We start from the raw sequence: 23,332 nt of genomic DNA on the forward strand, positions 1-23,332 counted from the left end.
CAGAATATACAAGGAACTCAAACAACTATACAGTGAAAAAATAAATAACCCAATTAAAAAATGGGAAAGGAGCCGCACAGACATTTTTCAAAGGAAGACATATAAATGGCCAACAGGTACTTTAAAAAATGCTCTACAACACTAATCATCAGGGAAATGCAAATTAAAACCACATTGAGTTATCATCTAACCCCAGTTATACTAGCCATAATCAAAAAGACTGAGAATAATAAATGCTGGTGCGGATGTGGAGAGAGGGGAACTCTCTTAAATTGTTGAAGAGACTGTAAATTAGGGCAGCCACTATGGAAAACAGTATGGAGGTTTCTCAACCCGCTACAGATAGATCTACCATACAATCCAGCAATGCTACTTCTAGCTATATATCCAAAGGAATGGAAATCATCATGTTGAAGAGATACATGCAGTCCCATATTCATCACAGTTCTATTTACAATAGCCAAGATATGGAACCAACCTAAATGTCCATCGACAGATGACTGGATAAGGAAAATATGATATATATACACTATGGAATACTACTCAGCCATAAAAAAGAATGAAATTCTGCCATTTGCAGCAACATGGATGAGCTTGGAGAAAATTATGTTAAGTGAAATAAGCCAGGCACCGAGGGAAAAATACCTCATGTCCTCACTCACAAAGGGGAGCTAAGAGTGAAAGAAGAAAGGAAAGAAAGACCACAGTGGTACATTGGACTTGCAGAAAAGGCCAGTGCCTTGAGAGCTAGCATGGAGGTCCATGTGGTTGAAGAGTTAGCATGGTGGTCCACGTGGCTAAAACTGAATGAAGAGTAGAGTAGTAAGAGATGAGATCAAAAAGATAGCACAGGGCTGGATCATACAGGGCTTTTTTGGCCATGATAAAGACTTTTTGGAGCAAAGGACTAATGTGGTTTAGACAAAGAATCGCTCTGGTCACTTTGTTGAGAATAGTCACAGGGCATGGTGGTTGGTGGTAAGGTAAAGATAGAAGTAGAGAAAGCAGTTAGAAGGTTATTATAACATTTTAGACAAGAAACAATGGTGGTTTAGACCAAGGTGGTGAGAGATGGTTGGATTCTGGATATAAGAGGGATCTTCAATCATAGGAAGATTAGTATAAGCTTTTAATTTTATTTTTCCATTAACTTTTTGAAGTACTCTCCTATTACTTTTTAGCCACATTTCTTAATCTATAAATTACTCTGTGATATCAGGGGAAACTGTGGGACTTATTGAGAAGAGAGAAAAATAGGACACATTAGCTGCCAGTAAGTGATAAGTTGTACATGTGATTCCAAAAGGAGGTTTAAAAACCTCTAAAACGTTTTGTAGGATTGTGGAAAGGGGATTTTCCTAAAGTGATATCCGTTACTTTTCCTGGTCCTTTTAGTCATTCTGAACTTTGTAATCAAACTTAATCCAGTCATACTTTGTTTTAAAAGATGAAACTTGAAGTCTGGATACAATTAAAATTTTGATTAATGATTGCATTAACTGAAATGAGATTTTAAATACTGATTTTTACTTTTGTAACTTAGTGCTCTATATGTATATACAAAGGAAGATAACTAGTTTTTGTATACATCTATTTGGCTCTAGAACCTTTTCTGTAAAATAAGTTGGTTTGTAACATTTTTTAAAGATTGTGTATAAACTGAGAACATTTTGCATGATTTCTTTGCATTTGTACTTTAATGTGTGTTGTCACAAAATCCAAATGACAGTTAAATTATTTTATACTGGCTTCATCTTATATTTAGTAGTTCAGTTAAATTGATGAATAGTGGCTTTATTTATATTATTTATTTCTAAATATGTTTTCCACTCTTCCAATTTATTAACCTATTAGTTCATCTTTAGTATTACTTTTATGTCTAGAAAATCCTTTTACTGTGTGTGTGTGTGTGTGTGTGTGTGTGTGTGTGTGTGTGTGTGTGTGTGTGTGTGTGTGTGTGTGTGTGTGTGTGTAGAGAGAGATGGAGGGAGAACAGGAGGGAGGGAGAGCAGAGGGAAAGAGAATCTGTTTCATATCAAATCTTTAGAACTACAGATTATATTACATCATTGTGGCTTTTAAATGCTAAGCAAATCATTGTCCAGAGCAGCAGGCAATTGGTAAAAATCATCATTTATTGTAAACTTTGTGCCTTATTCCTTAGTAATATGTCTGCACTTAAACACCATTAAAAACTTAATTGTTTATTCAAAACGTCTATTATAGTGTAACAACAATAGGTTGACTGTAGCAGTAAATTCAGAAGATATTTTGATTGTGCTTTATGATTGAATTTGGTACAGTAAATGGGAGGTAAATTTTTGTTTTGCTTTGTGAAAGATGTAGTTTTAGGATAGAGGATACAATGTCTAATCTTAATTAGGAGTTTTACTTATTTTTCATAGTAAGGAGGACTAATTATCATATCTGTTTGAAAATATTTCAAATACTTAATAAACTTCATTCTTACTGACCTAACTTTCTTTTTCTTTTAGCAAAACTGTACAATCTAAAGTGGAGTGCATTTTGGTAAGTGAAATAACTAATCTTAAAAGTTCTTTTGTAATAAGTCTTTTACCACTATATAAAATATGCTGTTCTTAAGTAAATATTGCTTTTAAATATAACCCGACTTTAGTCAATAAACTTTGACATTTAATTACATTTAATTGGCTGGAAGCTATCTAGATACTTTTCTGTATCTCATCATTACTAAAATCAAATCACAATCTAAAGTAATTGCATGTTTTTTAATCTTCTGGCCTTTACCGAAAGATCACTTAAACAAACAATTAAAGTTAACATTTACTTTTCTGTTCTAATAACTTTAAGAATTTGTTTAAAAGAAAAGTTTTTAAGATGTTTGATGGGTTGGTTTTGTTATAATAGCTTATTTTTCATGTTTCGGTTGCTAGCCTTTAGAAATTAAGCCACAGTAATAGTTTAAGTTTAGGTTGTACTTACAGAACTCTGTGAGAATTTGTTTTAAAAAAGCTTTTAAGATGCTTGCAGGGTTAATTTTTGTTAGTATAATATATTTTTCATGTTTGGGTTCCTAGCTTTTAGGATTCAAAGCCACAATAATAGTTTAAATTTAGATTGTATTTGTAGTTCTTTAGGTCTTCTTTTAAACATATGAGGAAAGAAGCATGCAGCTACTGGGACAACTGAAGTAATACTGACTTCTTTCATGAAATCTATGCTTATGGAATACCCTCTGGATCATTCAATGGCTCTGCACTTTTAGATTCCCCAAAGTGTCAGTGTAGTTAGTCTTCTTTCCCTACTTGTGACTTCACAATTTTAGAACTTTCTCTTATCCAACTTTGGGTCTTCCTTATAAGCTGACCGTCTTTTTGGGGGGGAGTGGGGGGTCTTTAGTGTCTGGTGCTAAAAAAGTATGTGATATATATATCAGCTTATTATATTGCTATTAGTTTATTGGCCCTCTAGGTAGGTGAATAGATAGGAATAGTTCATAGGAGAAGTAATTTGATAAGTTCTCCTGTACTTTTCTAACCTAAATAACTGAAAGAGGACTTAATGGGAGTGTTGTCCCCTTTTCCTTTCACTTTTTCTTTTCTTTTCCTTTTCTTCCTTACTTTTTTTCCTTCCTTCCTACCCTCCCCCCCCACCACAATAACCTCTGAAATAGGCAATCTCTTTTCTTCCCTCTTACAAATGAAAAAACTGATGCTCTTGCATTTCATTCAAAAAATAATTATGGAACATCATGTTTCTGCCATTTCTACACATAAGAGATACAAAATAAAAAAGATATATTTCCTGCCCTCAAGAAATTCAGTCTGTTGATATATTCAAGAGTGCTCTAAAGACCTGGGAAAGTGGTGATTAGGGATAGAGGGGGTAACATTGCTCCCAACCCCCAGAGCACTTCCTATCTCTCCCAATTATTAAGAGTCTCATTATTTATGTGTCCCTCAGTTGTTATTGTATAATTACTATGTACTGGGCCCTGTCTTAGTACCAGAGTACAGTGGTAAGCAAGATAGTTACACTTTCTATCTATCTAAGGTTACCTGCTTTCTTTGTAGTACTTTAGGTAACTTTGAAAGATTACTCATTTTTTCCCTTCATTGAGAAAGCAGCAGCAAAAGAAGACTGAGATAAATTATAAAATATGATGTTTATAAAATGAAGTGTTTATATTTTAGTATAAGGTTTAAAATATATTAAGGTCTTCAAAAAGTTCATGGAAGAATTTGCATTATATTTTAATTCCATTTTCCACAAACTTTTTGAGGTACCCTCATATACATAAAATTTTACTCAATATTTTTTTAATAGTGTTTTAGGCCCTGGACATAAAGTGATGAGCAAGATTTAAGATCTCTATCCTTGTGATCCTTATATTTTATTGGGTGAGTTGGACATTAAACAAGTGGACAAATAAATAAGCATTTATAACATCAGGTAATGATAAATGCTATTACAAAATTTTAAAAAGGTAAAAGGAAGCAAGCGATGGTGGATAGGGTAACTTTAGCATGTGTGATCAGGAAAAGCCTCTTTGAGGAAATAACATTTGAGCAGAGACTTGGATAATAAGAAGCTAGTCTTTTGTGATGATCTGCCAATGACACACTAGGCAAAGGGAACAGTAAGTACAAAAATTCTGAAGGAGGAATGAATTTGAGATATTTGAAGGATATAAGGATCTCAGTGTGCTAGAACTTATGGAGGGGAGGAGAGAATGATAGAAAAGTTCAATAAAGGAGTAGTTTATATATGGCATATTTAACCATGACAAGTAGTTTGGATTTCATCCTAAGTGCATGGAAAGCCAATTAGAGGGTTTTAAGCAGAACAGTATGATCTGATTTTTTAAAAATACCCTGGCTGTTGGCAGAATTTACTGTAGGGGGACAAGAGTGGAAGCAGGAAAACCGGTTATGTATTGCCGAAGTCCACTAGAAAATTCAGAGCTCTTGCTTAGATGATGGCAGTGGAAGATGTAAAATAAAAGTAGATTGCATTTGAGGCATTTTAAATATAAAGCTAGTAGGTCTTTCTTGTAGATGGATTGAATGTGGAGAGAGAAACAAAGAGGAATCAAGAATAACTCCTTTCGGTCTAAAGCATTCTTCCAGTATTTCTTATACAATATTTCTTATACAACAGGATTACTCATAATGAATTCTCTCAGTCTGTATTCATCTTTGGATATCTTTATTTTGCCCTCAGTTTTAAAAGATAGTTTTGCTGGAAATAGAATTCCTAGTTAACAGTTTTGTTTTTCTTTCATTGCTTTAAATATGTTGTTTCATTGCCTTCTGGACTTCATTGTTTCTGATGTGAAGTCAACCATTAATAATATTGGTTTTTTCCTGTACATGTTTAGTTGTTTTTCTTTTGTTGCTATCAAGATTTATTCTGTATTCCTTCTGTCACTCGCTTGTTCACTTGTCTGTTCACTCTGGCTTTCAACAATTGGATTGTTGTTTGTGTAGGTTATTAGTGGATCAGTTTGTATTTATCCTACATGGGTTTGTTGAGGTCATACCTGTAGATTAGTTAGGTTTGGGATATTTTCAGCCATTATCTCTTCAAATACTTTTTCCATCCCTTGGATTCCTTCTAATAAAACTCCCACTACATATATGTTGAAAATGGTTGGTATTATTCTTCTGGTCTCTAAGGCTCTGTTCTTGATTATCTTTCTCTGTGTTCTAGTTTCTCTATCTTTATTAGGATTCCCTATTATGTGACTCATTGTCGTCACGTTTTCCTTTGTGTGTGTAAACACAGGCAGCCTTATCCTGACAGCACTACTGTCCAAACCATGGGAGAAGACATAGGGAAGAATAACAGACTTTCATTGTAATAACCCAAAGTTCAGTAGTTTTCGGTGACTAAACACTACTCAGTATGATGTTTGCCTTTAGTTGGCTTCCAGAGCCCTGATGTTCTTTTTGACCACTTTTGTTCTTTTTGAGCATTCTATGTCATTTTGTAGTTGGTTTGGGGGAAGATTTGCCAACTTCTTCATGTCATCTTTTTCAAATCACAACCTTCCCATGAAGATTTTATAATATGTTTTCTTCTAGAAGTGTTATAGTTTTAGTTTTTTCTTTAGATCTGTGAACGATTTTGAGTTAAATTTGTGTTTGGTTTAAGGGGAACTTAAAGATTTTTTTTTTTTACCATATGGATTCCCAATTATTTCGGTAACATTTATTGAAAAATCTACCCTTCCTCAGTCACCTCCTATATCAAAAATCATTATGTGTGCGTCTTTTTCTAGACTCTTTTTTTCCTATCAATTGCTGTGTCTGTCCTTCTGACATTATTATACTGTCTTGTTTACTGTAGCTTTATAGAAGGTCTTGACATCAGGTAATGTAAATGGTGCAAATTGTTTTTGGCATTTCCATACAAATTTTAGAATGACCTTGCCAATTTCTGTTTTTTATTAAAAAATCAATTCTACTTGGATTTTGATTGGAATTACACTGAATTTATATATCAATTTGAGGGCAGTTGACATCTTACTAATGAGTCTTAATCCGTGAGGTTGGTATATCTCTACATTACTGGTTCTGTTATAATTAATGTTAGCAGTGTTCTGTAGGTTTCTGTGTATAGGTTTTGTATATATTTTGTTAAAACTACTCCTAAATATTTAACATTTTAAAAGTTTTGTGTGCTGTTATGAATGATACTTAAGTTTTTTTGTTATCCAATGTTTTATTGATAATATTCATATTGACCTAGTAGCCTACAAACTTTTAACTTCATATATTAAATCTAGTAGCTTTTATGTAGAGTCCTTAGGATTTTCTACCTACTCAATCATATTATCTATGAATAAAGAAAATATTAATTATCTTTTGACTTATATATCTATTAATTTCTTTTTCTCACTTTATTGCACTGCTAGGACCTCCAGGACAAAGTTGAATAGAAATGGTGAGATTAGATTTCCTTGCCTTATTACCAATCCAATCTTAGGAAAAAATACAGTCATTTATTCACCATTTAATAAAATGTTAACTTTAGCTTTTTGTGGATGTTCTTTATCAGGTTGAATATGTTCCCTTCTGTTTCCATTTTGCTATGAGATTTTGTGTTATTTTAATCATAATTACATCTTGGATTTTTTCTTTTTTCTTTTTTTTTTTTTGATTGAAGCGTAATTGATTATACATATTTTGGGGGTTCTACATTGACTGCCCTCACCTGTGTACAACATATGTTGATCAAATCAATATTATTAGCATATTCATTATTACAAATTGTACTTATTCTTTATGCCATTTATCCAATCTCTTCCCCTCCCCCTTTCCTCCCCCACCTCTAATAACACTACATTTGTTCTTTCCTTCTGAAAGATTAGTGGTTACTCTGTTGATTTGTTGCCTAGATGATCTGTCCAGTGCTAGGAGAGGGGTGTTCAGGTCCCCCACTATTATCATAGAGCAGATGCTTCTTCTATTACTGTAGAGTGGGCTTTGTGGAGAGAGACATCCTCTTCTTTTTTTTGGTCTTCGCTGGTGACTCTCCTTGTGTCAATGCAATCCAATGGCCAGAGGGCCACCTGCAGAGTAGCTGTGGCGACTGTTGTGGTATCTAGCCACTTTTGCGGTAGCCATGGCTATTGCGGTGGCTGTGGTGTGCCACTCACATGGAAGTGCTGTTTTTGGCATGCTCCTTGCCTGGTTGTCGGGGGGTATGGCAGACCTCAGCTCCCTACACAGGACCCCAGCCTGGCCCGTGGCGCTGGCGTGCCTGGTTGTGGGAGGAGGGGTTGCCCCTTGCTCTATGCCTCAGGATCCTGCGTGGGCCCCATCTATATCTTGGTTTTTATCAAATGATTTTCTTGCACTTATTGATAGTTTATATTTATATATTGTAACATTCACTAATCCTTTTCATTGTCGTGTCTAATCTACTATAGATCCCATTCAACAAGTTTTCTTTTTTAGATCTTTTTTTTTTTAGCTAGAAATTCCACTTATAGTGGAAATTCTTTTTTATATCCTCCATTTTGTTCCTCATTATGTTCATGTCTCCCTTTAAATCATTGGGCATATTTAAAACATATGTATAATACCTGTTCTAAAGTCCTTGTTTACTAATTATATTGTTTCTGTCATTTCTGGGTCTGTTTTACTTACTGATTTTTGTTGCACTTATGGATCATGTTTTCCTTCTCCTTTGCATATCTAGTAATTTTTAATTTTGTGCTAGACACTGATTTTTATGGGTTTTGTTTTGTTTCAGTTTTGAGCATCTGGATTTTGTTCTCTTACTTTGAAATGTATTGAAGTTTGTTTCCGCAAGCAGCTAAGTTGCTTGTATATTAGTTTGAATTTTTTGAGGCTTGTGTTTAAGCTTTTTTAGGGCAGGTCTAGAATTACATCTACCCTAGAGGTAGTTTAGCTTTCATACTAAAATGTTTCCCCTTTGGTTTCTCTACTGCATTCCTCAGTTACTCACTGAGATAGCTCAACTCTGCCTAGTTAGAACTGGAACATATCAGCCATTTGCACATCCCTTGTAGTTCTTTGCCCAGCCTTGTGGAATTTTCCTGTACACATAAACAGTTTAGTATTCAGCAGTAGATTTTAAATGTACATAAGAAGTTGTATAGATTTTGAAGATCTTTATCTTCCTTCCATATGATACTTCACCTCCTCAAATGGAGATCTCTGTCTTTTTAGCTCAGCAATACTCCCTTGCTCTGCTTAGGTTGCTCCTCTCTGCACCACAGTCCAGAAGTGGCCTTCAGGTAGAATCATCTCTTTTTTTTTTTTTTTTCCTCTCAGGTCTAACAGTTCTGTGCTCTTTTGCTGTCCAATTTCTGGAAATAGTTGTTCCTTAACATTTTGTTCATCTTTTGGGTTGGTAAAGCTGGGAGAGTTGCTCCAGTATCAGGTACTCCAGTGTGGCCGTATACAGAAGTCTGCTACCAGCTATTTTAAGGATTCAATAAAATATATAGGCCCCTTTATACCTTCTTTGTTTCCTAGTGAGTTATTTTCCAGTATTCTCTACTAAAGCTATTTCAAAGTTCTTTTGCTCAAGCTACTAAACCCACATCTTCCTCCCTCACTGTCAGCAAATGATCTCACCTTCTATTTCTCTGAGAAAATAGGAAGTTACGGTGTAGGTTCTCCACCAAATTAACACCATTTTTTGTCTTCTACTCTAAAGTTGCTCAATTCTGTACCTTTTCTTGTCTTCCTTTCCTGCTCTCCCAACAGAAGATATGTTCTTCTTTTGTTTGAAGTCTGATCTTTCTCTGTCTAGGCTCTGGATCCCATTCCTTCCTGTCTCAGAATTTACTTCATGATTTACACTTCCTCCTATTTTCAATTCTCTCATTTTCTACTGGCCCTTCCCCATTAATAGTTAAATGCTTATTTTTTCCCCCATCTTTAAAAAAGTCCTTCCTGAAACTTAGAGCCCTTCTCTAGCTACCACCCTATCTTCCTTCTTCCTTTTGAAAGAAGAAAGTCAAAGTTTAGTCAAAGTTGATTGAACTCAGTCTCATATCTCACCTTCTGTTCACTTTTTAACTCCATAACAAAAGTCTTTTCCTAATACCACTTTTCTGGAACTTGTATTTATCAAGAATACCATGAGCTCTTATGGCTGAATATAATGGATAATCTCAGTCTTTTGTTGTTGTTGTTGATGGCTGGCTGATGTGGGGATCCAAATCCTTAACCCTGAATCCAAACCCTGGTGTTACAAGGCCATGCTCTAACCAACTGAGCTAATTGGCCAATATTTGGAAGGTTCATTTATGGTTTTTTTGTTTTGTTTTAGTTTTTGGCAGCTGCCTGGTATAGGGATCTGAACCCTTAACCGTGGTGTTATAAGGTCATGCTCTAACCAGCTGAGCTAACCAGCCAGTCCTCAGTCTTAACTGACATCCCTTTTTTCAGTTGACTGTATTGGCCATCCCCTTACACAACACTATCCTCCATCCCCCCAATTTGGTACATTCTCTCTCTCTCTCTTTTTTTTTTTTTTTAATTGTTTTTTTGTGTGTGCTGGCCAGTACAGGGATCAAATTGTAGAGTATGGTGTTATCAGCACCATGCTCTAATCAACTGAGCTAAGAGGCCAGCCCCTATTCTCATTTTTTAAAAAATTCCTTAGATGCTTCATTACTCTGGTTTTCATATATATATATCTTAGGCTGTCCCTTCTCACTTTCCTTCAAGGGCTTCCATTTATCCGCATTATACTCCGTCTATATTTGCCAATCGTAGTCTAATCTATTTTGGTGGTTTCAATTAATCTCAATATACTGATGACTCCTATGTATATGTCTGCAACCTAATCTTCAGATCCATATATCCAACTGTATATCAGTTGATTGATTTTACCTGGATGTTCCATAGGCACTATAAACTCAAGTTTTTCCGAGTCAAACTCATGGTATCATACCCTAAATTGTGTACCTGTCTATATTAGTTTCCTATTACTGCTGCAACAAATTACCATACATATATTGGCTTAAAACAACACAAATTTGTTATTTCAAAGTTCTGTAGGTTAGCAGTCTGATATGGGTCTCACTAGGATAAAACTAAGATATCAGCAATGCTATGTTCCTTTTGGAGACTCTAGGGGAGAATATGTTTTCTTGCCTTTCCTAGCTTCTGGTGGCTGCATCTTCAAAGCTAGCAGTGGCTGCTTCAGTCTTTCTTACACTGCATCATTCTGACACTTCTCTTTTTTGTAGTCAGATCTCCCGCAGCCTCATTCTTGTCAGGACCCCTGAGTTTATATTGGCCCTACCCAAATAATCCACGATAATCTCCCCATTTTAAGGTCCTTAATTTAATCACACCTGCAAAGCCCCTTTTGCCACATAAGGCAATAGATTCACAGGTTCCAGGGATTAGAGGATTAGGACATGAACATTAGGGGAGGGGACATTATCCTGTCTGTCATACTATCTTAATGAATGGTACTTACTCATCCAACCTAAAAACCTGGAAGTTAGAAATGACTTCCTCAGCCTACCTTACAACTAGTCAATCACCAGCTCCTATCAATTCTGACTCCTTGGTTGTTCTATTTTTGTCCATCCCTACTGCTACTACATTAATCCAGATCATCATACTTGTTTAAGATACTGCAGCTGTTTTTCTGCTTCTAGTCTCTCCATGTCCATTTCATTCTCCACAGTACATCACAGATGTCTTTGTAAAATTCCATTTGTTTCACACTCTTGCTTAAAAATCTTTCATTGGCTCCCCATTGCTCTAACTTATGACATGGAAGACCTTTCATATTCAGGCCTTCCTTTTTTTTTGTCTAATCTCATCTTTCTCCACTCCCTCCACAGGCTGTCAACAAGCTATAGTGAGCAGTGATGGGATGGAAGAAGAGACTGTTTATTCTCTCAATCTATATCAGCATTATCCATTAGAATTTTCCATAGCAGTAGAAATGTTCTATATTATAAACATACCATTCATTGTGATAGCCACTAGCCACGTGTGGCTGTTGAGCCCTTGAAATGTGGCCAGTGTGTCTGAAAAACTGAACTTTTAATTTAATTTTATTTTAATTAATTTGAAGATAAAAAGCCACGTGGCTAGTGGCAACCATATTGAACAGGACAGATGTAGAACAGTGGTTTCCACTGGTGGGTGGGGGTGGGAGGACACATTTGACAATATCTGAAGACATTTTTGGTTTTCACACTAGAGAAGTGCTATTGGCATCAAGTGCTGCTTAAACATCGTGCAAAACTCAGGATGTTCTCCAAAGCAGCCTTATCAGACCAAAATCTCAGAGTACTGAGACTAAGAAACTCTTGTGTAGACTGATCCCTCATTTTTTGCTATACCTATTTGTATTTTAAGATTTATTTCAGATATCATCCCTTCTGGAGAGCCTTCTATGCATTCTCAGTTCTGAGTTCGACACGTCTTCTGTCCCATAATATCCTGTGCTTACCTTTATTTGTGTGATGTAGTCATCTCTGTGGAAATTATAATTAGCATTTTAATTTGTTCTTGGCTTCTTGAGTGTAGGAACATATTCATTGGAATATTACCCAGAGGTACATGAAGATAATCATTAAATATTTGTTGAATGTATGAGTATAAACTAATGAATCAATTATTAAATGTATTGTAATTTAAAATATAAAGAACTGTTGCCACCTCCAATTTACACCTGTTAGCACTTACTAAAATTTTGGAACTATTTTTTGGAATTACTCAGTTTGCCAGTAAGAAAAGAAAATTTGTCTCATTCCCTTAGAAGGAAAGAACATTTTTTTCCTTTTTCTGTCATTCTCCTCTTTTCTCCTGCTCTGCTTAGCTTAAGTATGTCCTTTCCTTCCATTGTCTCCTGTTAAAGATAACCAGTCTGAAATGAACCCCCACTCACATCCCTAGAGTGCTGGTAGGAAACTAAAACTTTACTGCATAGATGCAGGGAGGATTTAAGCAGGTGAAGTGGGACAAACAGGCCAGAAACTAAAAGAAACTGAATAGCAAGATAGCACAGTAGCTCAGAGCTGAGGGTATAGAATGAAACAGACCTGTGTTTAAATGCTTGCCCTGCCATTATTGCCATTATTGTCTGCCTTTGTGCAATTTTAATCTAACTTAGCTCTGTAAAAAGGGGGATAATAACAGTACCAACTCCACTGAGTTGTCATGTATATTAAATGAGATAATTGGTGTAAATACAGTGGTACATAGTAAATACACATGGCAGCTTTAGTTGAAGATGATATATATGTAAGTTGATAATGTGTAATGTGTATCTAATTGGCTTAATTTTCATAAATGTGTGTTTCTGGAAGTCTAAACAGTCTAGGATCACATTTTGTGTTCATCATCACAGAACTTACTATTTTAAGAAAGAATGCTCACCATATGGAACCACTGAGGGTAGAGTATTGAATTCCTCAAACATAAGGAGTGGAAAATGGAGAAGGTTGGGTATCATCTGGCTAAAGCCATCCAAGAAGCTGGAAGGCACGTATTGCAGAGCAGACGCCAGTCTGAGCAGTCCATGCTCTGTACCCTTCCAGGCCTTTGTAGATGGTGTTTCCTCTGCCAACCATGCCCTTCTCAGGTTTCTTCACTTGGATGAGCCCTACTCTTTCTTTTGGACTCAGCTCAGAAGTGATCTTTTCCAGAAACCGTTGTTTATCTACTAGGAATTCATTCAGCTGCAAATAACAGTAAATCTGAACTACCCATGGCTTAAAGAAGTAAGAGTTTGTGTCACCATATAAGAAGTCCAAAGTTAGGCATTCAAGAGTGGTGTAGTAACTCAGCAATGCCACAAAAGCTCTAGGTGCTTTTTTATTTGCTCTGCCATCTTTTGTCCTGTCACATCATTGATGGCATGCTGCACTACAATGCCTTTAGTCCAAGTGCTAAGGCAGAAAGAAGGGAGGAAGGGTAAAAGGCCTTTCTTTTGGGGAAGTTGTCTTTTTATTCAGGACACCTACTTCCATTCAGGAAACTCACTGCAGGAACTTCAACTTCCAGAGTATGTCACTTGGGTACCTCTAACTGCAAGGAAACTAGGGCTTGGAGTATTTTGTTTTCTAGCCTCTTTATCAGAGGAAGACAAAGAAGAAGGTGGTTGGCAAGATATTTACCATGAGTCCAGCCTATTAACCATACCATCCCATGTTAAGGGCCTCTGCTTTCATGCACCCTATGTATACCTCTCTATATCAGAGCTCTTACCACAGTGTATGCTAATCACCAGCTTAATTTGTTTTCTTCTCCAGAAATAAGCTTTTGGAAGTAAGGACTGGGTCTTAGTCTTTGTATCTCCAGTGCCTAGCACAGTGTTTAGTACCAATAAATATTTGCTGGATGATTATTTACAAACAGTAATTATCAAAAAGTATGTATAATATGTACATAATATCCCCTAAACAGAGAGTTTATTTATATTTGTTGTTGTTGTTAGTATTTATTGCATACTTACCATATGCCAGAAAAAGGCTTTATAAGTTTTATCATTCAGTTCTCATAATTTGCCTGTGAGGTTAATATGTTATCATGATTATTTTACAGATGAAGAAACAGGCTCAGACAAGTTAAGTAACTTACCCAAGGTCTTAAAATTTACTTATTGGTAGAATTAGGCTTTTAATCCAGATAGTCTGACTCTAGAGCCCAGGCTTTTAAAAGCTATGATATACTATATCATTCTTTTAAATTTTTCACATACTAGAAGTAAAAAATATAAAGTTGTATCTATGTTATTTTTAAAGCTATGAAAAAATTTTGCCTGGCTATTAGTAAAGACTAATGAAAATATTTGTATTAGCATAATCACGAATAAATGTTTTGTTAATGTTTTAGCACTTTTGCAATAAAAACATAGTTGATTTTTACTTTAATCATAACCAACATATCTTAAACTAAATTTCTCATATGAGTTGTACCACTTTTTGATCTATAATATCATTATGCACTTATAAAGCTGATCCAATTATATTTTTTATAATCAATTTTATAGTCAAGGTAAAATCATACCTTTGCTGTATCCAACACCATAGCATTAGCTAGACCCAGCAGAGTATGAAAGTTTCTTAGTGCATAATACTTAAGAGTCCCACTATCTTATTTCAATTAAACTGGACTACCTGACAACTGTAGTAGGTAAAAATGTAAGAGAAATAATTAAAATGTAAGGGAAATAATTCCTAATATTTGATGTACAAGAGTCCTAGTCTGGTGAGAGTCAACCAAAGGAGGATGAAAAATAAGTCTAGTGTTTCCCAAAATATGGTCCTTGGAGTAGTAATTCCACAGGATGTTAATATGTTATACATAAAAAGTTTCTGTAAGGAAATATGTTTTATGAACTCTGGATTAAAAGGTGTCTTAAAAGCTATATCATTTGCTGTATTTCATGAATCTTAAGTATTCAGCGTGTTCCAAACTTTTTTCCCCTCTGAATTCCTCTTCTCCCTTTTTCTTCATGAAACTGGTCTTCTGGGACACACTATTTGGGAAACAGTTGGTAAAGTCTATAGGGCAAGTCTTTAGAATAGAAAAAGAAATTATTTTCCACATGTTACCATTCAGAATTAACAGGATGTTAAGAACTTCCTGTTTATATTACTGCCTTCTCGGTGTGTGTATCACCAGGAAGCACTAGTTCTAATGTTCAGGTCCCCTAAATTGACTAGTTCTGCTTTGGAGTTATTAGAACAAATAAAGGTTAAAAGGGCTATATACTTGTATTTTGGTTCCCTTTAGCAGGGCTAATGTAAATATTAAAACAAGCAACATTCAGCTTGCCAGGATATCAGCTAAAAGGAAGAGAAAAAGATTTCTGTCTCATGGATTAGGTAATTCAACAGCAGTCCTAGTGAGATTATAGAGATAAGAGTAGACAACCTTTGTTTACATTTTCCACATCGATTGGAGAAATAAAAGCCTTTAAACCAGGAATAAGGGAGGCTGAACATTTTAAATGCATTTAAGTCTATATTTTATAGCTCCCAGGAAGAGTATTTTATTTTACCTCTAGTAAGCTCTCTAAACAGCCAGTGTTCTAAGAGAGGACTCTTATGTATTGCCAGCTACTTCTAGGTTTAAAAAGCACAGTATTAACCTTTTTTGGTGACTTAGTGTAGTCAAAAAAGCATCTGCTTTACAGAGCATGCTATGCTTAGCACCTAGAAGACCAAGTAAACTCACCTGGTCAAAGAATGAACATGTCTAATGAGTTCCTTGTCGCAGGTGTCTATAGGCTTTCTAACTCAGCTCTATTGGGGTAGAATTTAGTTAGAAGAGTTGACCAAAGTAGGATTTTCTAGGACTATCATTAGGGGAGAGAAATTGGAAAATGATGTGGGGTTGCCAGAATGCCTGTTCCTTCTGGAACACTAGGGGAAGTGTCACTTACTAGAACTAGTTGACAGTTGGCATCATTCAGATAATTGAGTAGTGAGGCAGGTTCTGTGCAAGGGAGAACTCTCAATTGGGTCCTCTTGCAAGGGAATGTAGTAGAACACTTGAATCTGTAGTCAGTATATCTTATTTCTGAAAACTGATTAAGTATTTCTTTAGGGACTCTGCTGTCTTCTTCCCACTCTCATAGTGTTTGTCTCCCCAGGGAAATGAATAAAATTAACAGCCTAAGCTATGTTTTCCAAAAACTTTTCCACTTTAGTGGGCACCAAAGCCTATTATCAGATAAACCTTAAGAACCAACTTTATGGGCACACATAAGTTGTTCATTACAAAAATCTAAAACCTTAAAAAGAGAATCACAGCAGAGGTACTAATGACCTCATGTAAAAAATCCAATTTATCATACTATAAGTTGGTTAGAATCAGGCAGGAGAAGGCAGTGCAAGCAATTTGTCTGTAGGAAGTCTATTTATTTACCTTGGTTTATTCTGTTCAGTAGTACCTGAGTTTTCACCAGGGTCCTATCTGGAATGCTGCAGTAGAGAATATTTCCCCAGGTATAACCTTTCTAGTGTCATTTCATCTTGGCTTACGGCATCTTATTGATATGACTTGTTCCATATCTAAATACAGTACATTACAGAGGTCCTGGATTTTAAAACATATGATTGCTCATGTGTGGTCTGGATGGTAATAATAAACAGACCTGGCCCAGCAAATCAATCATCCTGGTGCTTATGACCCAGGAAGGAATAAGCCCTTGACCCTGTAGATAGATTATAGGAGCTAAGCTGGAGACCCACAGGCTAGATCTATTACATTAAGGTGTTTTGTTTAGCCCACACTGATGTTATAAAAATTTTGAATTGCTTGTTATATTTCAAGATTGAGAAAGTTCACAGAAAAAAATTAGGTGTCTGATTTCCATATGACAAAAGTAGAACGTAAGTAGCAGTTATCTCTTTCAAACGTGAAATGTACTCTCCAATCTTCTCAGTCCCCACCATCTTTTTTACCTCCTCAACATAGATATTTTTCTTGCCTATAGTGTTCTTTATTCATTTGCATTACATGCCTGGTATTTGAGCTTGTTGTCTCGGTGTTAGATTCTTTTTGAGCAAGGTTCTTCTAAAAGCCATTCTTTACAGGAATGGGAGAGCCATAATAGTATATATGACGACAGCACACTATTTTTGTCTCTTAGTAATGTGGACTCTCTTTACTATCAGTTCTTGTCCTGCCTGTAAAAAGCAAAAGTAAGATATAATGAAGAATAATGATAACTCTTTTGAGAGTCTCTGCTATAGTTCAGCCATTATGCAAAAAACCATTTTGCCTTCTCACTTTCCAGTGAGACCTTCTCTGTGATTACTCTATTTTAAATTGTACCCCCTCCCCACATTTTTTCTTCATAGCATTTATCATCATCATGTAAGATATGTTTTACTTTTAAGTTTTATTGTCTGTCTTCCTGTTACTAAAATACAAGGCTACTTCAAAAAGTTCATGGAAAGATCCATATTATCTTTCAATTCCATTTTTCCCCAGACTTTGTGAAGTACCCTCATATAAGGCGGGTACTCGGTGCTGGATGAATGAATGAGTGATATCATTTAATTTTTTTAATTTTCCAAGTCTATTTCATGGTTAGAGTTTTTATTCAGAAGCCAGTTCTCTTAATGTGCTTACTGCTGAAGTGATTGAATGGGAACTAAAAGCTATCTGGGACATTAGGGTATAGGCTGTCTGCTTCCTAAGAACCAGACTAATATTAGGATAGAGCCTTCTAAGAGAGATGACACTCTCCCAAGCAATAAATTTGAGTAGCTCACTCAAGTAGTAATTCTTAACAAGAGGCACACCTCCTCTCCTGCCCCCACCCCCACCCCGAGATATATACTGTATCATTGAGGGGGTGGGTATAAAGTTTATGCAATTCAAAAAGATTCCCTTCCTCCCTTCCTGCTTTACAGGAGAAAGCATGCTTTCTCACCTCAAATCCTTGCTGTAATGAATGCTTTATTATTATTAAATTATTTTTAATAATTATTTTTAATTTTAATTTATTTTATTTATTGAATAAAAATTGATTATAAATATTTTGGGGATTCAATGCTGACATATGTTGATCAAATCAATATTACTATATATATATATAATTACAAATCATAATCATTCTTTATGCCCATTGTCCAATCTCTCCCCATTACCCCCTCCCCCCTCTAATTACCCTAGATTTCTTCTCTCCTTCTAAGAGAATAGTGGTTACTCTGTTGATTTGTTGCCTAGATGATCTGTCCAATGCTGAGAGGTGTGATCAGGTCCCCCAATATTATCATAGAGCAGATACTTCTTCTGTCACTCTGGAATGGGCTTTGTGGAGAGAGACATCCTCTTCTTTTCTTTATCTCTGCTGGTGACTCTCCTTGTGTCAATGCACTCCAGTGGTTAGCAGACCATCTGCATGGTGGTTGTGGCATCTAGCTGCTTTCATGGCAGCCATAGTTATTGTGGTGGCTGAGGTGGGCCACCCACATTGAGGTGATGTTTTTGGCATGCTCCTTGGCGCTGGTGGTGGGCCTGGTTGTGGGGTGTGACTGGTCTTCGGCTCCATGTCTCGAGTCCCCAGGCAAGCCCCGAGGCGCTGGCATGGTGTGCCTGGTTGTGGGAGGGGGCTTCGGTCCCTTTCTCCATGCCTTGGGTCTCCAGACAGGCCCCAGGGCACTAGTGTGGTGTGCCTGGATGTGGGAGTGGGATCTGGTCACCTTCTCAATGCCCCGAGTCTCTGGGTGGGCCCCAAGGCACTGGCGTGGTGTGCCTGGTTGTGGGAGGGGGGTCCAGTCCCCAGCTCCAAGCCCCCAGTTCCCAGGCTGGTTCCAAGGTGCTGGTGATGTACCTGGGCTGGAACTAATTTTTTGTCCTTTGCTTACTTCTAAAATGGGGCAACTTCCTGTGGAAACCAGTACTTGAGCTGGTTGAGCTAAATTGCCACTTTGCTGCTGTTGCCGTAGGGAAGGCTTTTTGTGCAGCTCAAGGTTTAATGGTTGACCTTAATAGGTACTTCCAGCTCTCCAGAGACCTGGTGGATCTGGGTTGTGTAGAAACTCTGATCTGGGCCTGAGCTGTTTTTTTTTTTTTTTTTTTTTTCATCAAACTGCATCCCATGCAGTTCTCCATTCCCAACCAGTCTCCTCAGAGTGGTCCTGTGCTGATTGGGGGGACAGGTCGGCTGTCCTTGCTGTTTCCCAGTGTTCTCCCAGTGGGCCCATCTCCCCCATCACTCGTGTTCCAAACACTTCCCATGGGACGGGCCCTGCGCCAGTCCCTTGCAGTGACTCATCATCCTCTGAATAGCTCCCTTTTTTCAGTTGTTCTGGCCCCTTGCTCCTGCGTGGGTCCACGGGAACCCTATTAGTGGACTTGCTGTCCTGGGGGCTGCCAAGTCCCTCTTCTCCCCTGCCGCCTGCAAGTAACACCATCTGAAGGGCACAGCTGCAGCTTCTGCTGGCTCCTGCTTTATGTGCTCATCAGCTCCAGCCTTAAAGTGGCCATGGTCTGAAACACTCAGAGCAGTTTTTTCTTTCTCTCATCACGGTTTTTCCTGCCTTCATGAACTCTGTAGGTTCCCCTGAGCTCTCTTCCTCTTCCCCTGAGCTCCAGTGGCCCCTGCTTGGCTGATGTTACATTTTTATAGTTGTAAATTGGTTGATTTGTGGGAGAGAGTGACACTGGGAACCGTCTGTTCCACCATCTTGACCGGAACTCCCTGCTGTAATGAATGCTGAATGATGACCAAGCTCAAGTTACTGACCCAGACTTGATTGAAACTAAACATTTTGTTTGGAGTAATCTAATTAAAACATATCATAGCTTGAAAAAGTTTCATGGTTAGAGGATAGGATTTATTTTGTGATATGGCACTGTTAGTAAAGACTTATCTCAGAATCTGACTTTTTTCTTTTAGACACTTGGTAGAGAATAGGCAATAATCTAAGGCCATGCCATTTACAGGATTTTGAACCTTTTACTCTTATCTTGTTCTACATTAAGCACTTGAGTTGTTTTATCCTTCCTTTAGTATGAGAGGAAAACATAGTTATTAATGTTTTTGGTTTTCTTCCTTGTTAGGGACTCAAGTGGACTCAGTTGCCACTAAGGCCCACATCATGAGTTCTGATAACTTCTCTTTCATAATTATGAAGAATGCCCTCACCATTGTCAGCTAGTTTTCAAATTCATTTTATAGTCTCAAAGAGGAATTGGAAAAAATATGATGGTGATCTCTCACCATTACCTGGAAAGAAACTCAGTTTTCATTAAAATCTTTATATTTGAAGAACGATGTAATTCACAGAGGTGTGCTCTGATAGAAACAAATGAATTCTTGTAGTATTCTGATTTTTCTAGCTTTCTATTTTAAGTCATTTCAAACTTACAGGAAAGTAAATACTAGGGGAGAAAGGAAGGAAAGGTTACTAGGAGCAGAGAGACAGGGATTAAAGAGCTGACTTTTCTTCTGCATGGCCTACATCTTTGTTAATATGGCTGTAGCTTTGTAATCTTTAAGAATTAAGTAGAAATCCAATTTTTTGGAAGCGTAATGTTTGCTGGGCAGTCAAGCACTATCCTTTTTTTTTTTTTTTCCATGCTGAAAAAAGTTAAAAACACAGTGACTGGAAGGATCTAAACCTTATACTTCTGGCTAATGTCCCCTCCCCTTTACCAACTACTAGTAGAAACCTGAGGCCTTTTTAGATAGCATACAGGAACATCAATAATAACTTTTGCCTTACCTGAGTGATCCAGAGAAATGTTACATGATGATACCATGATGGTCACTTTTTGTAGAATTTACCTATGGGAAGAAGTGTTCTCCCTGGAGATGGCTGTCACTTGAGTCCCATTTAAAAGATACTCAAATCTTTTGGCTTTATGTACCTTCTGCTTACTTGAACCGTAATACCTACTATATGAGAATTTTAGCAATATGCCCTTGTCTTAGCATTTCATTTGGTCCTTAGTTACTTTGGCACTTATGTAGCTATGGAGATTTACCCTTCTATTTGTAAACCTACCTTATTAGTCCATTTTGTGTTGCTATAACAGAACACCTGAGACTGGGTAATTTATAAAGAACAGAGGTTTATTTGGCATACGATTCTGGGACAGCTGCACCTGGCACAGGCTTCAGGCTGCTTCTACTCATGGCAGAAAGTGGCAGGCAGCTGGTGGATACAAGCAGATCACATGGTGAGAGGAAGCAAGAGAGAAGAAGCAAGAGGTGCCAGGGTCTTTTTAAACAACCAGCTCTTGCGGGAACTAATAGAGGAAGAACTCAGTCATTAATCCTCCATTTCCCAGGGACAGCATTAATCCATTAACGAGAGATCTGCCCCCATAACTCAATCAGTTTCCAACACTGCCACACTAGGGATCAAATTTCCACATGAGTTTTGGAGGGGAAAACACATCCAAACTCCATCACCTACCATGTTATTCCTTATTTCAGTTTCAGAGATTCAGCTTCCTTTTTTATTATTAAGCTCTAAAACATTCCTTGTGGTTTGCGTTTCTTTCCTGGATTTATATTTTGATTTGTTACCATCAATTTGTGAACTCAATTTTTTAAAAATATTAAACAGGCAAACACAAGGGTACTTCAAAAAGTTTGTAGAAAATGAAATTGAAAGATAATACCAATCTGTCAGTGAACTTTTCGAAGACCCCTCTTAGTTAAGAAAATCAAAGTCTGTTTTAGACTGCATTCATAAAAATGACAACTGTGTATGTTCAATGAATGTCCTTGGCAATCTCTTTAACTTTTTTCTTTTATTATTTAATCTATAGTCATCTCTCAGTATTTACTGGGGATTGGTTCCAGGAAATAATACACACACACACACACACACACACACACACACACACACACACACGTTTTAGTGTGTTATTACTATTTATTATACATTATTATTTGTTACTTATTTCTATTTACTACTTTATTAGTATAACATAACCTTCTCTGCATTTAATATGATAGGCATTGTTGGGATTAAGTAGGTGATGTTAATAGTATTTGACAAAAAGTATTTTAGGAACCACATTTAAGACAGATTAAAGTGGGGAGAGGTTGGAGGCCGGGAAACCAGCTAGTTAGGTGTCTTAGTAATTTAAGTTTTATTGTAAGTTCCTTAATGGCAAGCACTTTGTTGTTGTGTTGTTCATCTGTGTTGTATTGCTCAGTGTTTGTATAATTTATAATACACAGTACAGTTTTATAGTTATCTTAGATCACTTGTGGAACATGACAGAAAACAAAATTAATGAACAAGCAAATGAGTAAATGAATTCTCCTTCATTGTTTAAAGACAACTAAAGACTTATATTAATGTGGTGGCGGTCAAAATGAAGAGAGTGGAAGAGTGTGGGGCAAAGAGTTAGAGGGATAAATTAAGGATTAATGTGGAATGCACCAAGAAGAAAGAACTAAGGAGACTCCAAAACTGAACACTCTGGAAACTAGAGAAAAAAAGGTGATGATAAGTAGCAATTAAAAAAGGAATGTCTCTAATTTGTTTTTTCTTTGTTGGAGGAGCTATATAAGGTATAGCTGGTAAATCTGTTAGGTATTGGAGCAAGAGCTAATTGGAAAATACCCATAGACAATGGCATTGAAAAATGTAAATTTGGGAGCTATTTGTATGTAATGGATAGATTAAATCATTCTGTGGATGAATTCTAAGACTAAATTTTTGTGGATGAATTCTGAGACTAAACTTTTGTGGATGAATTCTGTTAAGAATAAGAATATGCTCAGTTACATCATTTTAAGCTTTTTCAAATATTGGATTTATGTTTAAACTGTGCTTTATTAAGTAAGAATAAATTCTGCCAACAGGAATGCCATTAATCTGTCCACATTTTTCTGTTACAATGGAGTTTTGTTTGAATTAGGCAACCAAAATTTTGCTATGGATATTTTTATCATAATTGGATTGGTGGCACATTTGAAGCTGTTAGGTGGCAAACTCATCTGGGAAAGAGTTTTAAGAGGAGTACAGAAATTATTTTAAAGGGTACATTTATACACAAAATGGCATAGTTGCAGAACAGTAGCAATAGAGAATCTTACAAATAGGTTCTCTAAATAGCAGCCACTGTTGCAAGTCAAAGAATTATTACATCTGCATAGTTTGGAAAAGGTTGTTGGTTTTATTTCAGTATTTTTAAACTCAGTTTCATCCACAGGTAACAGTAGTATCATCAGTCACATGTTCAGTTTTTAGAGTATTTGAGAACTAGAAAAGAATCCTAGAAATCATCTCATCCATTTTACATCTCATTCAGTTGTAAGGAAAATTTGCCAGAGCACCAAAGCCTTGATTTTGTTAACCTCTTAGCCTTGATTAGGCTAAGACTTAACTAATAAATGTTTCTTT

General features: G+C 36.5%; 1 protein-coding gene across 1 annotated transcript in view; it reads left to right on the forward strand.

The window, feature by feature from the left end:
- Positions 1 to 23,332, forward strand: part of RFX7 (regulatory factor X7) — a 137,405-nt gene that overhangs the window by 60,183 nt on the left and 53,890 nt on the right. The window contains exon 2 of the mRNA XM_063091316.1: positions 2,496 to 2,529. Within this exon, the coding sequence (XP_062947386.1) occupies positions 2,496 to 2,529 (34 nt within the window). The remainder of the gene's footprint in view (positions 1 to 2,495; positions 2,530 to 23,332) is intronic.

The sequence above is a fragment of the Cynocephalus volans genome, chromosome 3 (genome assembly GCF_027409185.1).
Source record: "Cynocephalus volans isolate mCynVol1 chromosome 3, mCynVol1.pri, whole genome shotgun sequence".
Classification (NCBI taxonomy): Eukaryota; Metazoa; Chordata; class Mammalia; order Dermoptera; family Cynocephalidae; genus Cynocephalus; species Cynocephalus volans.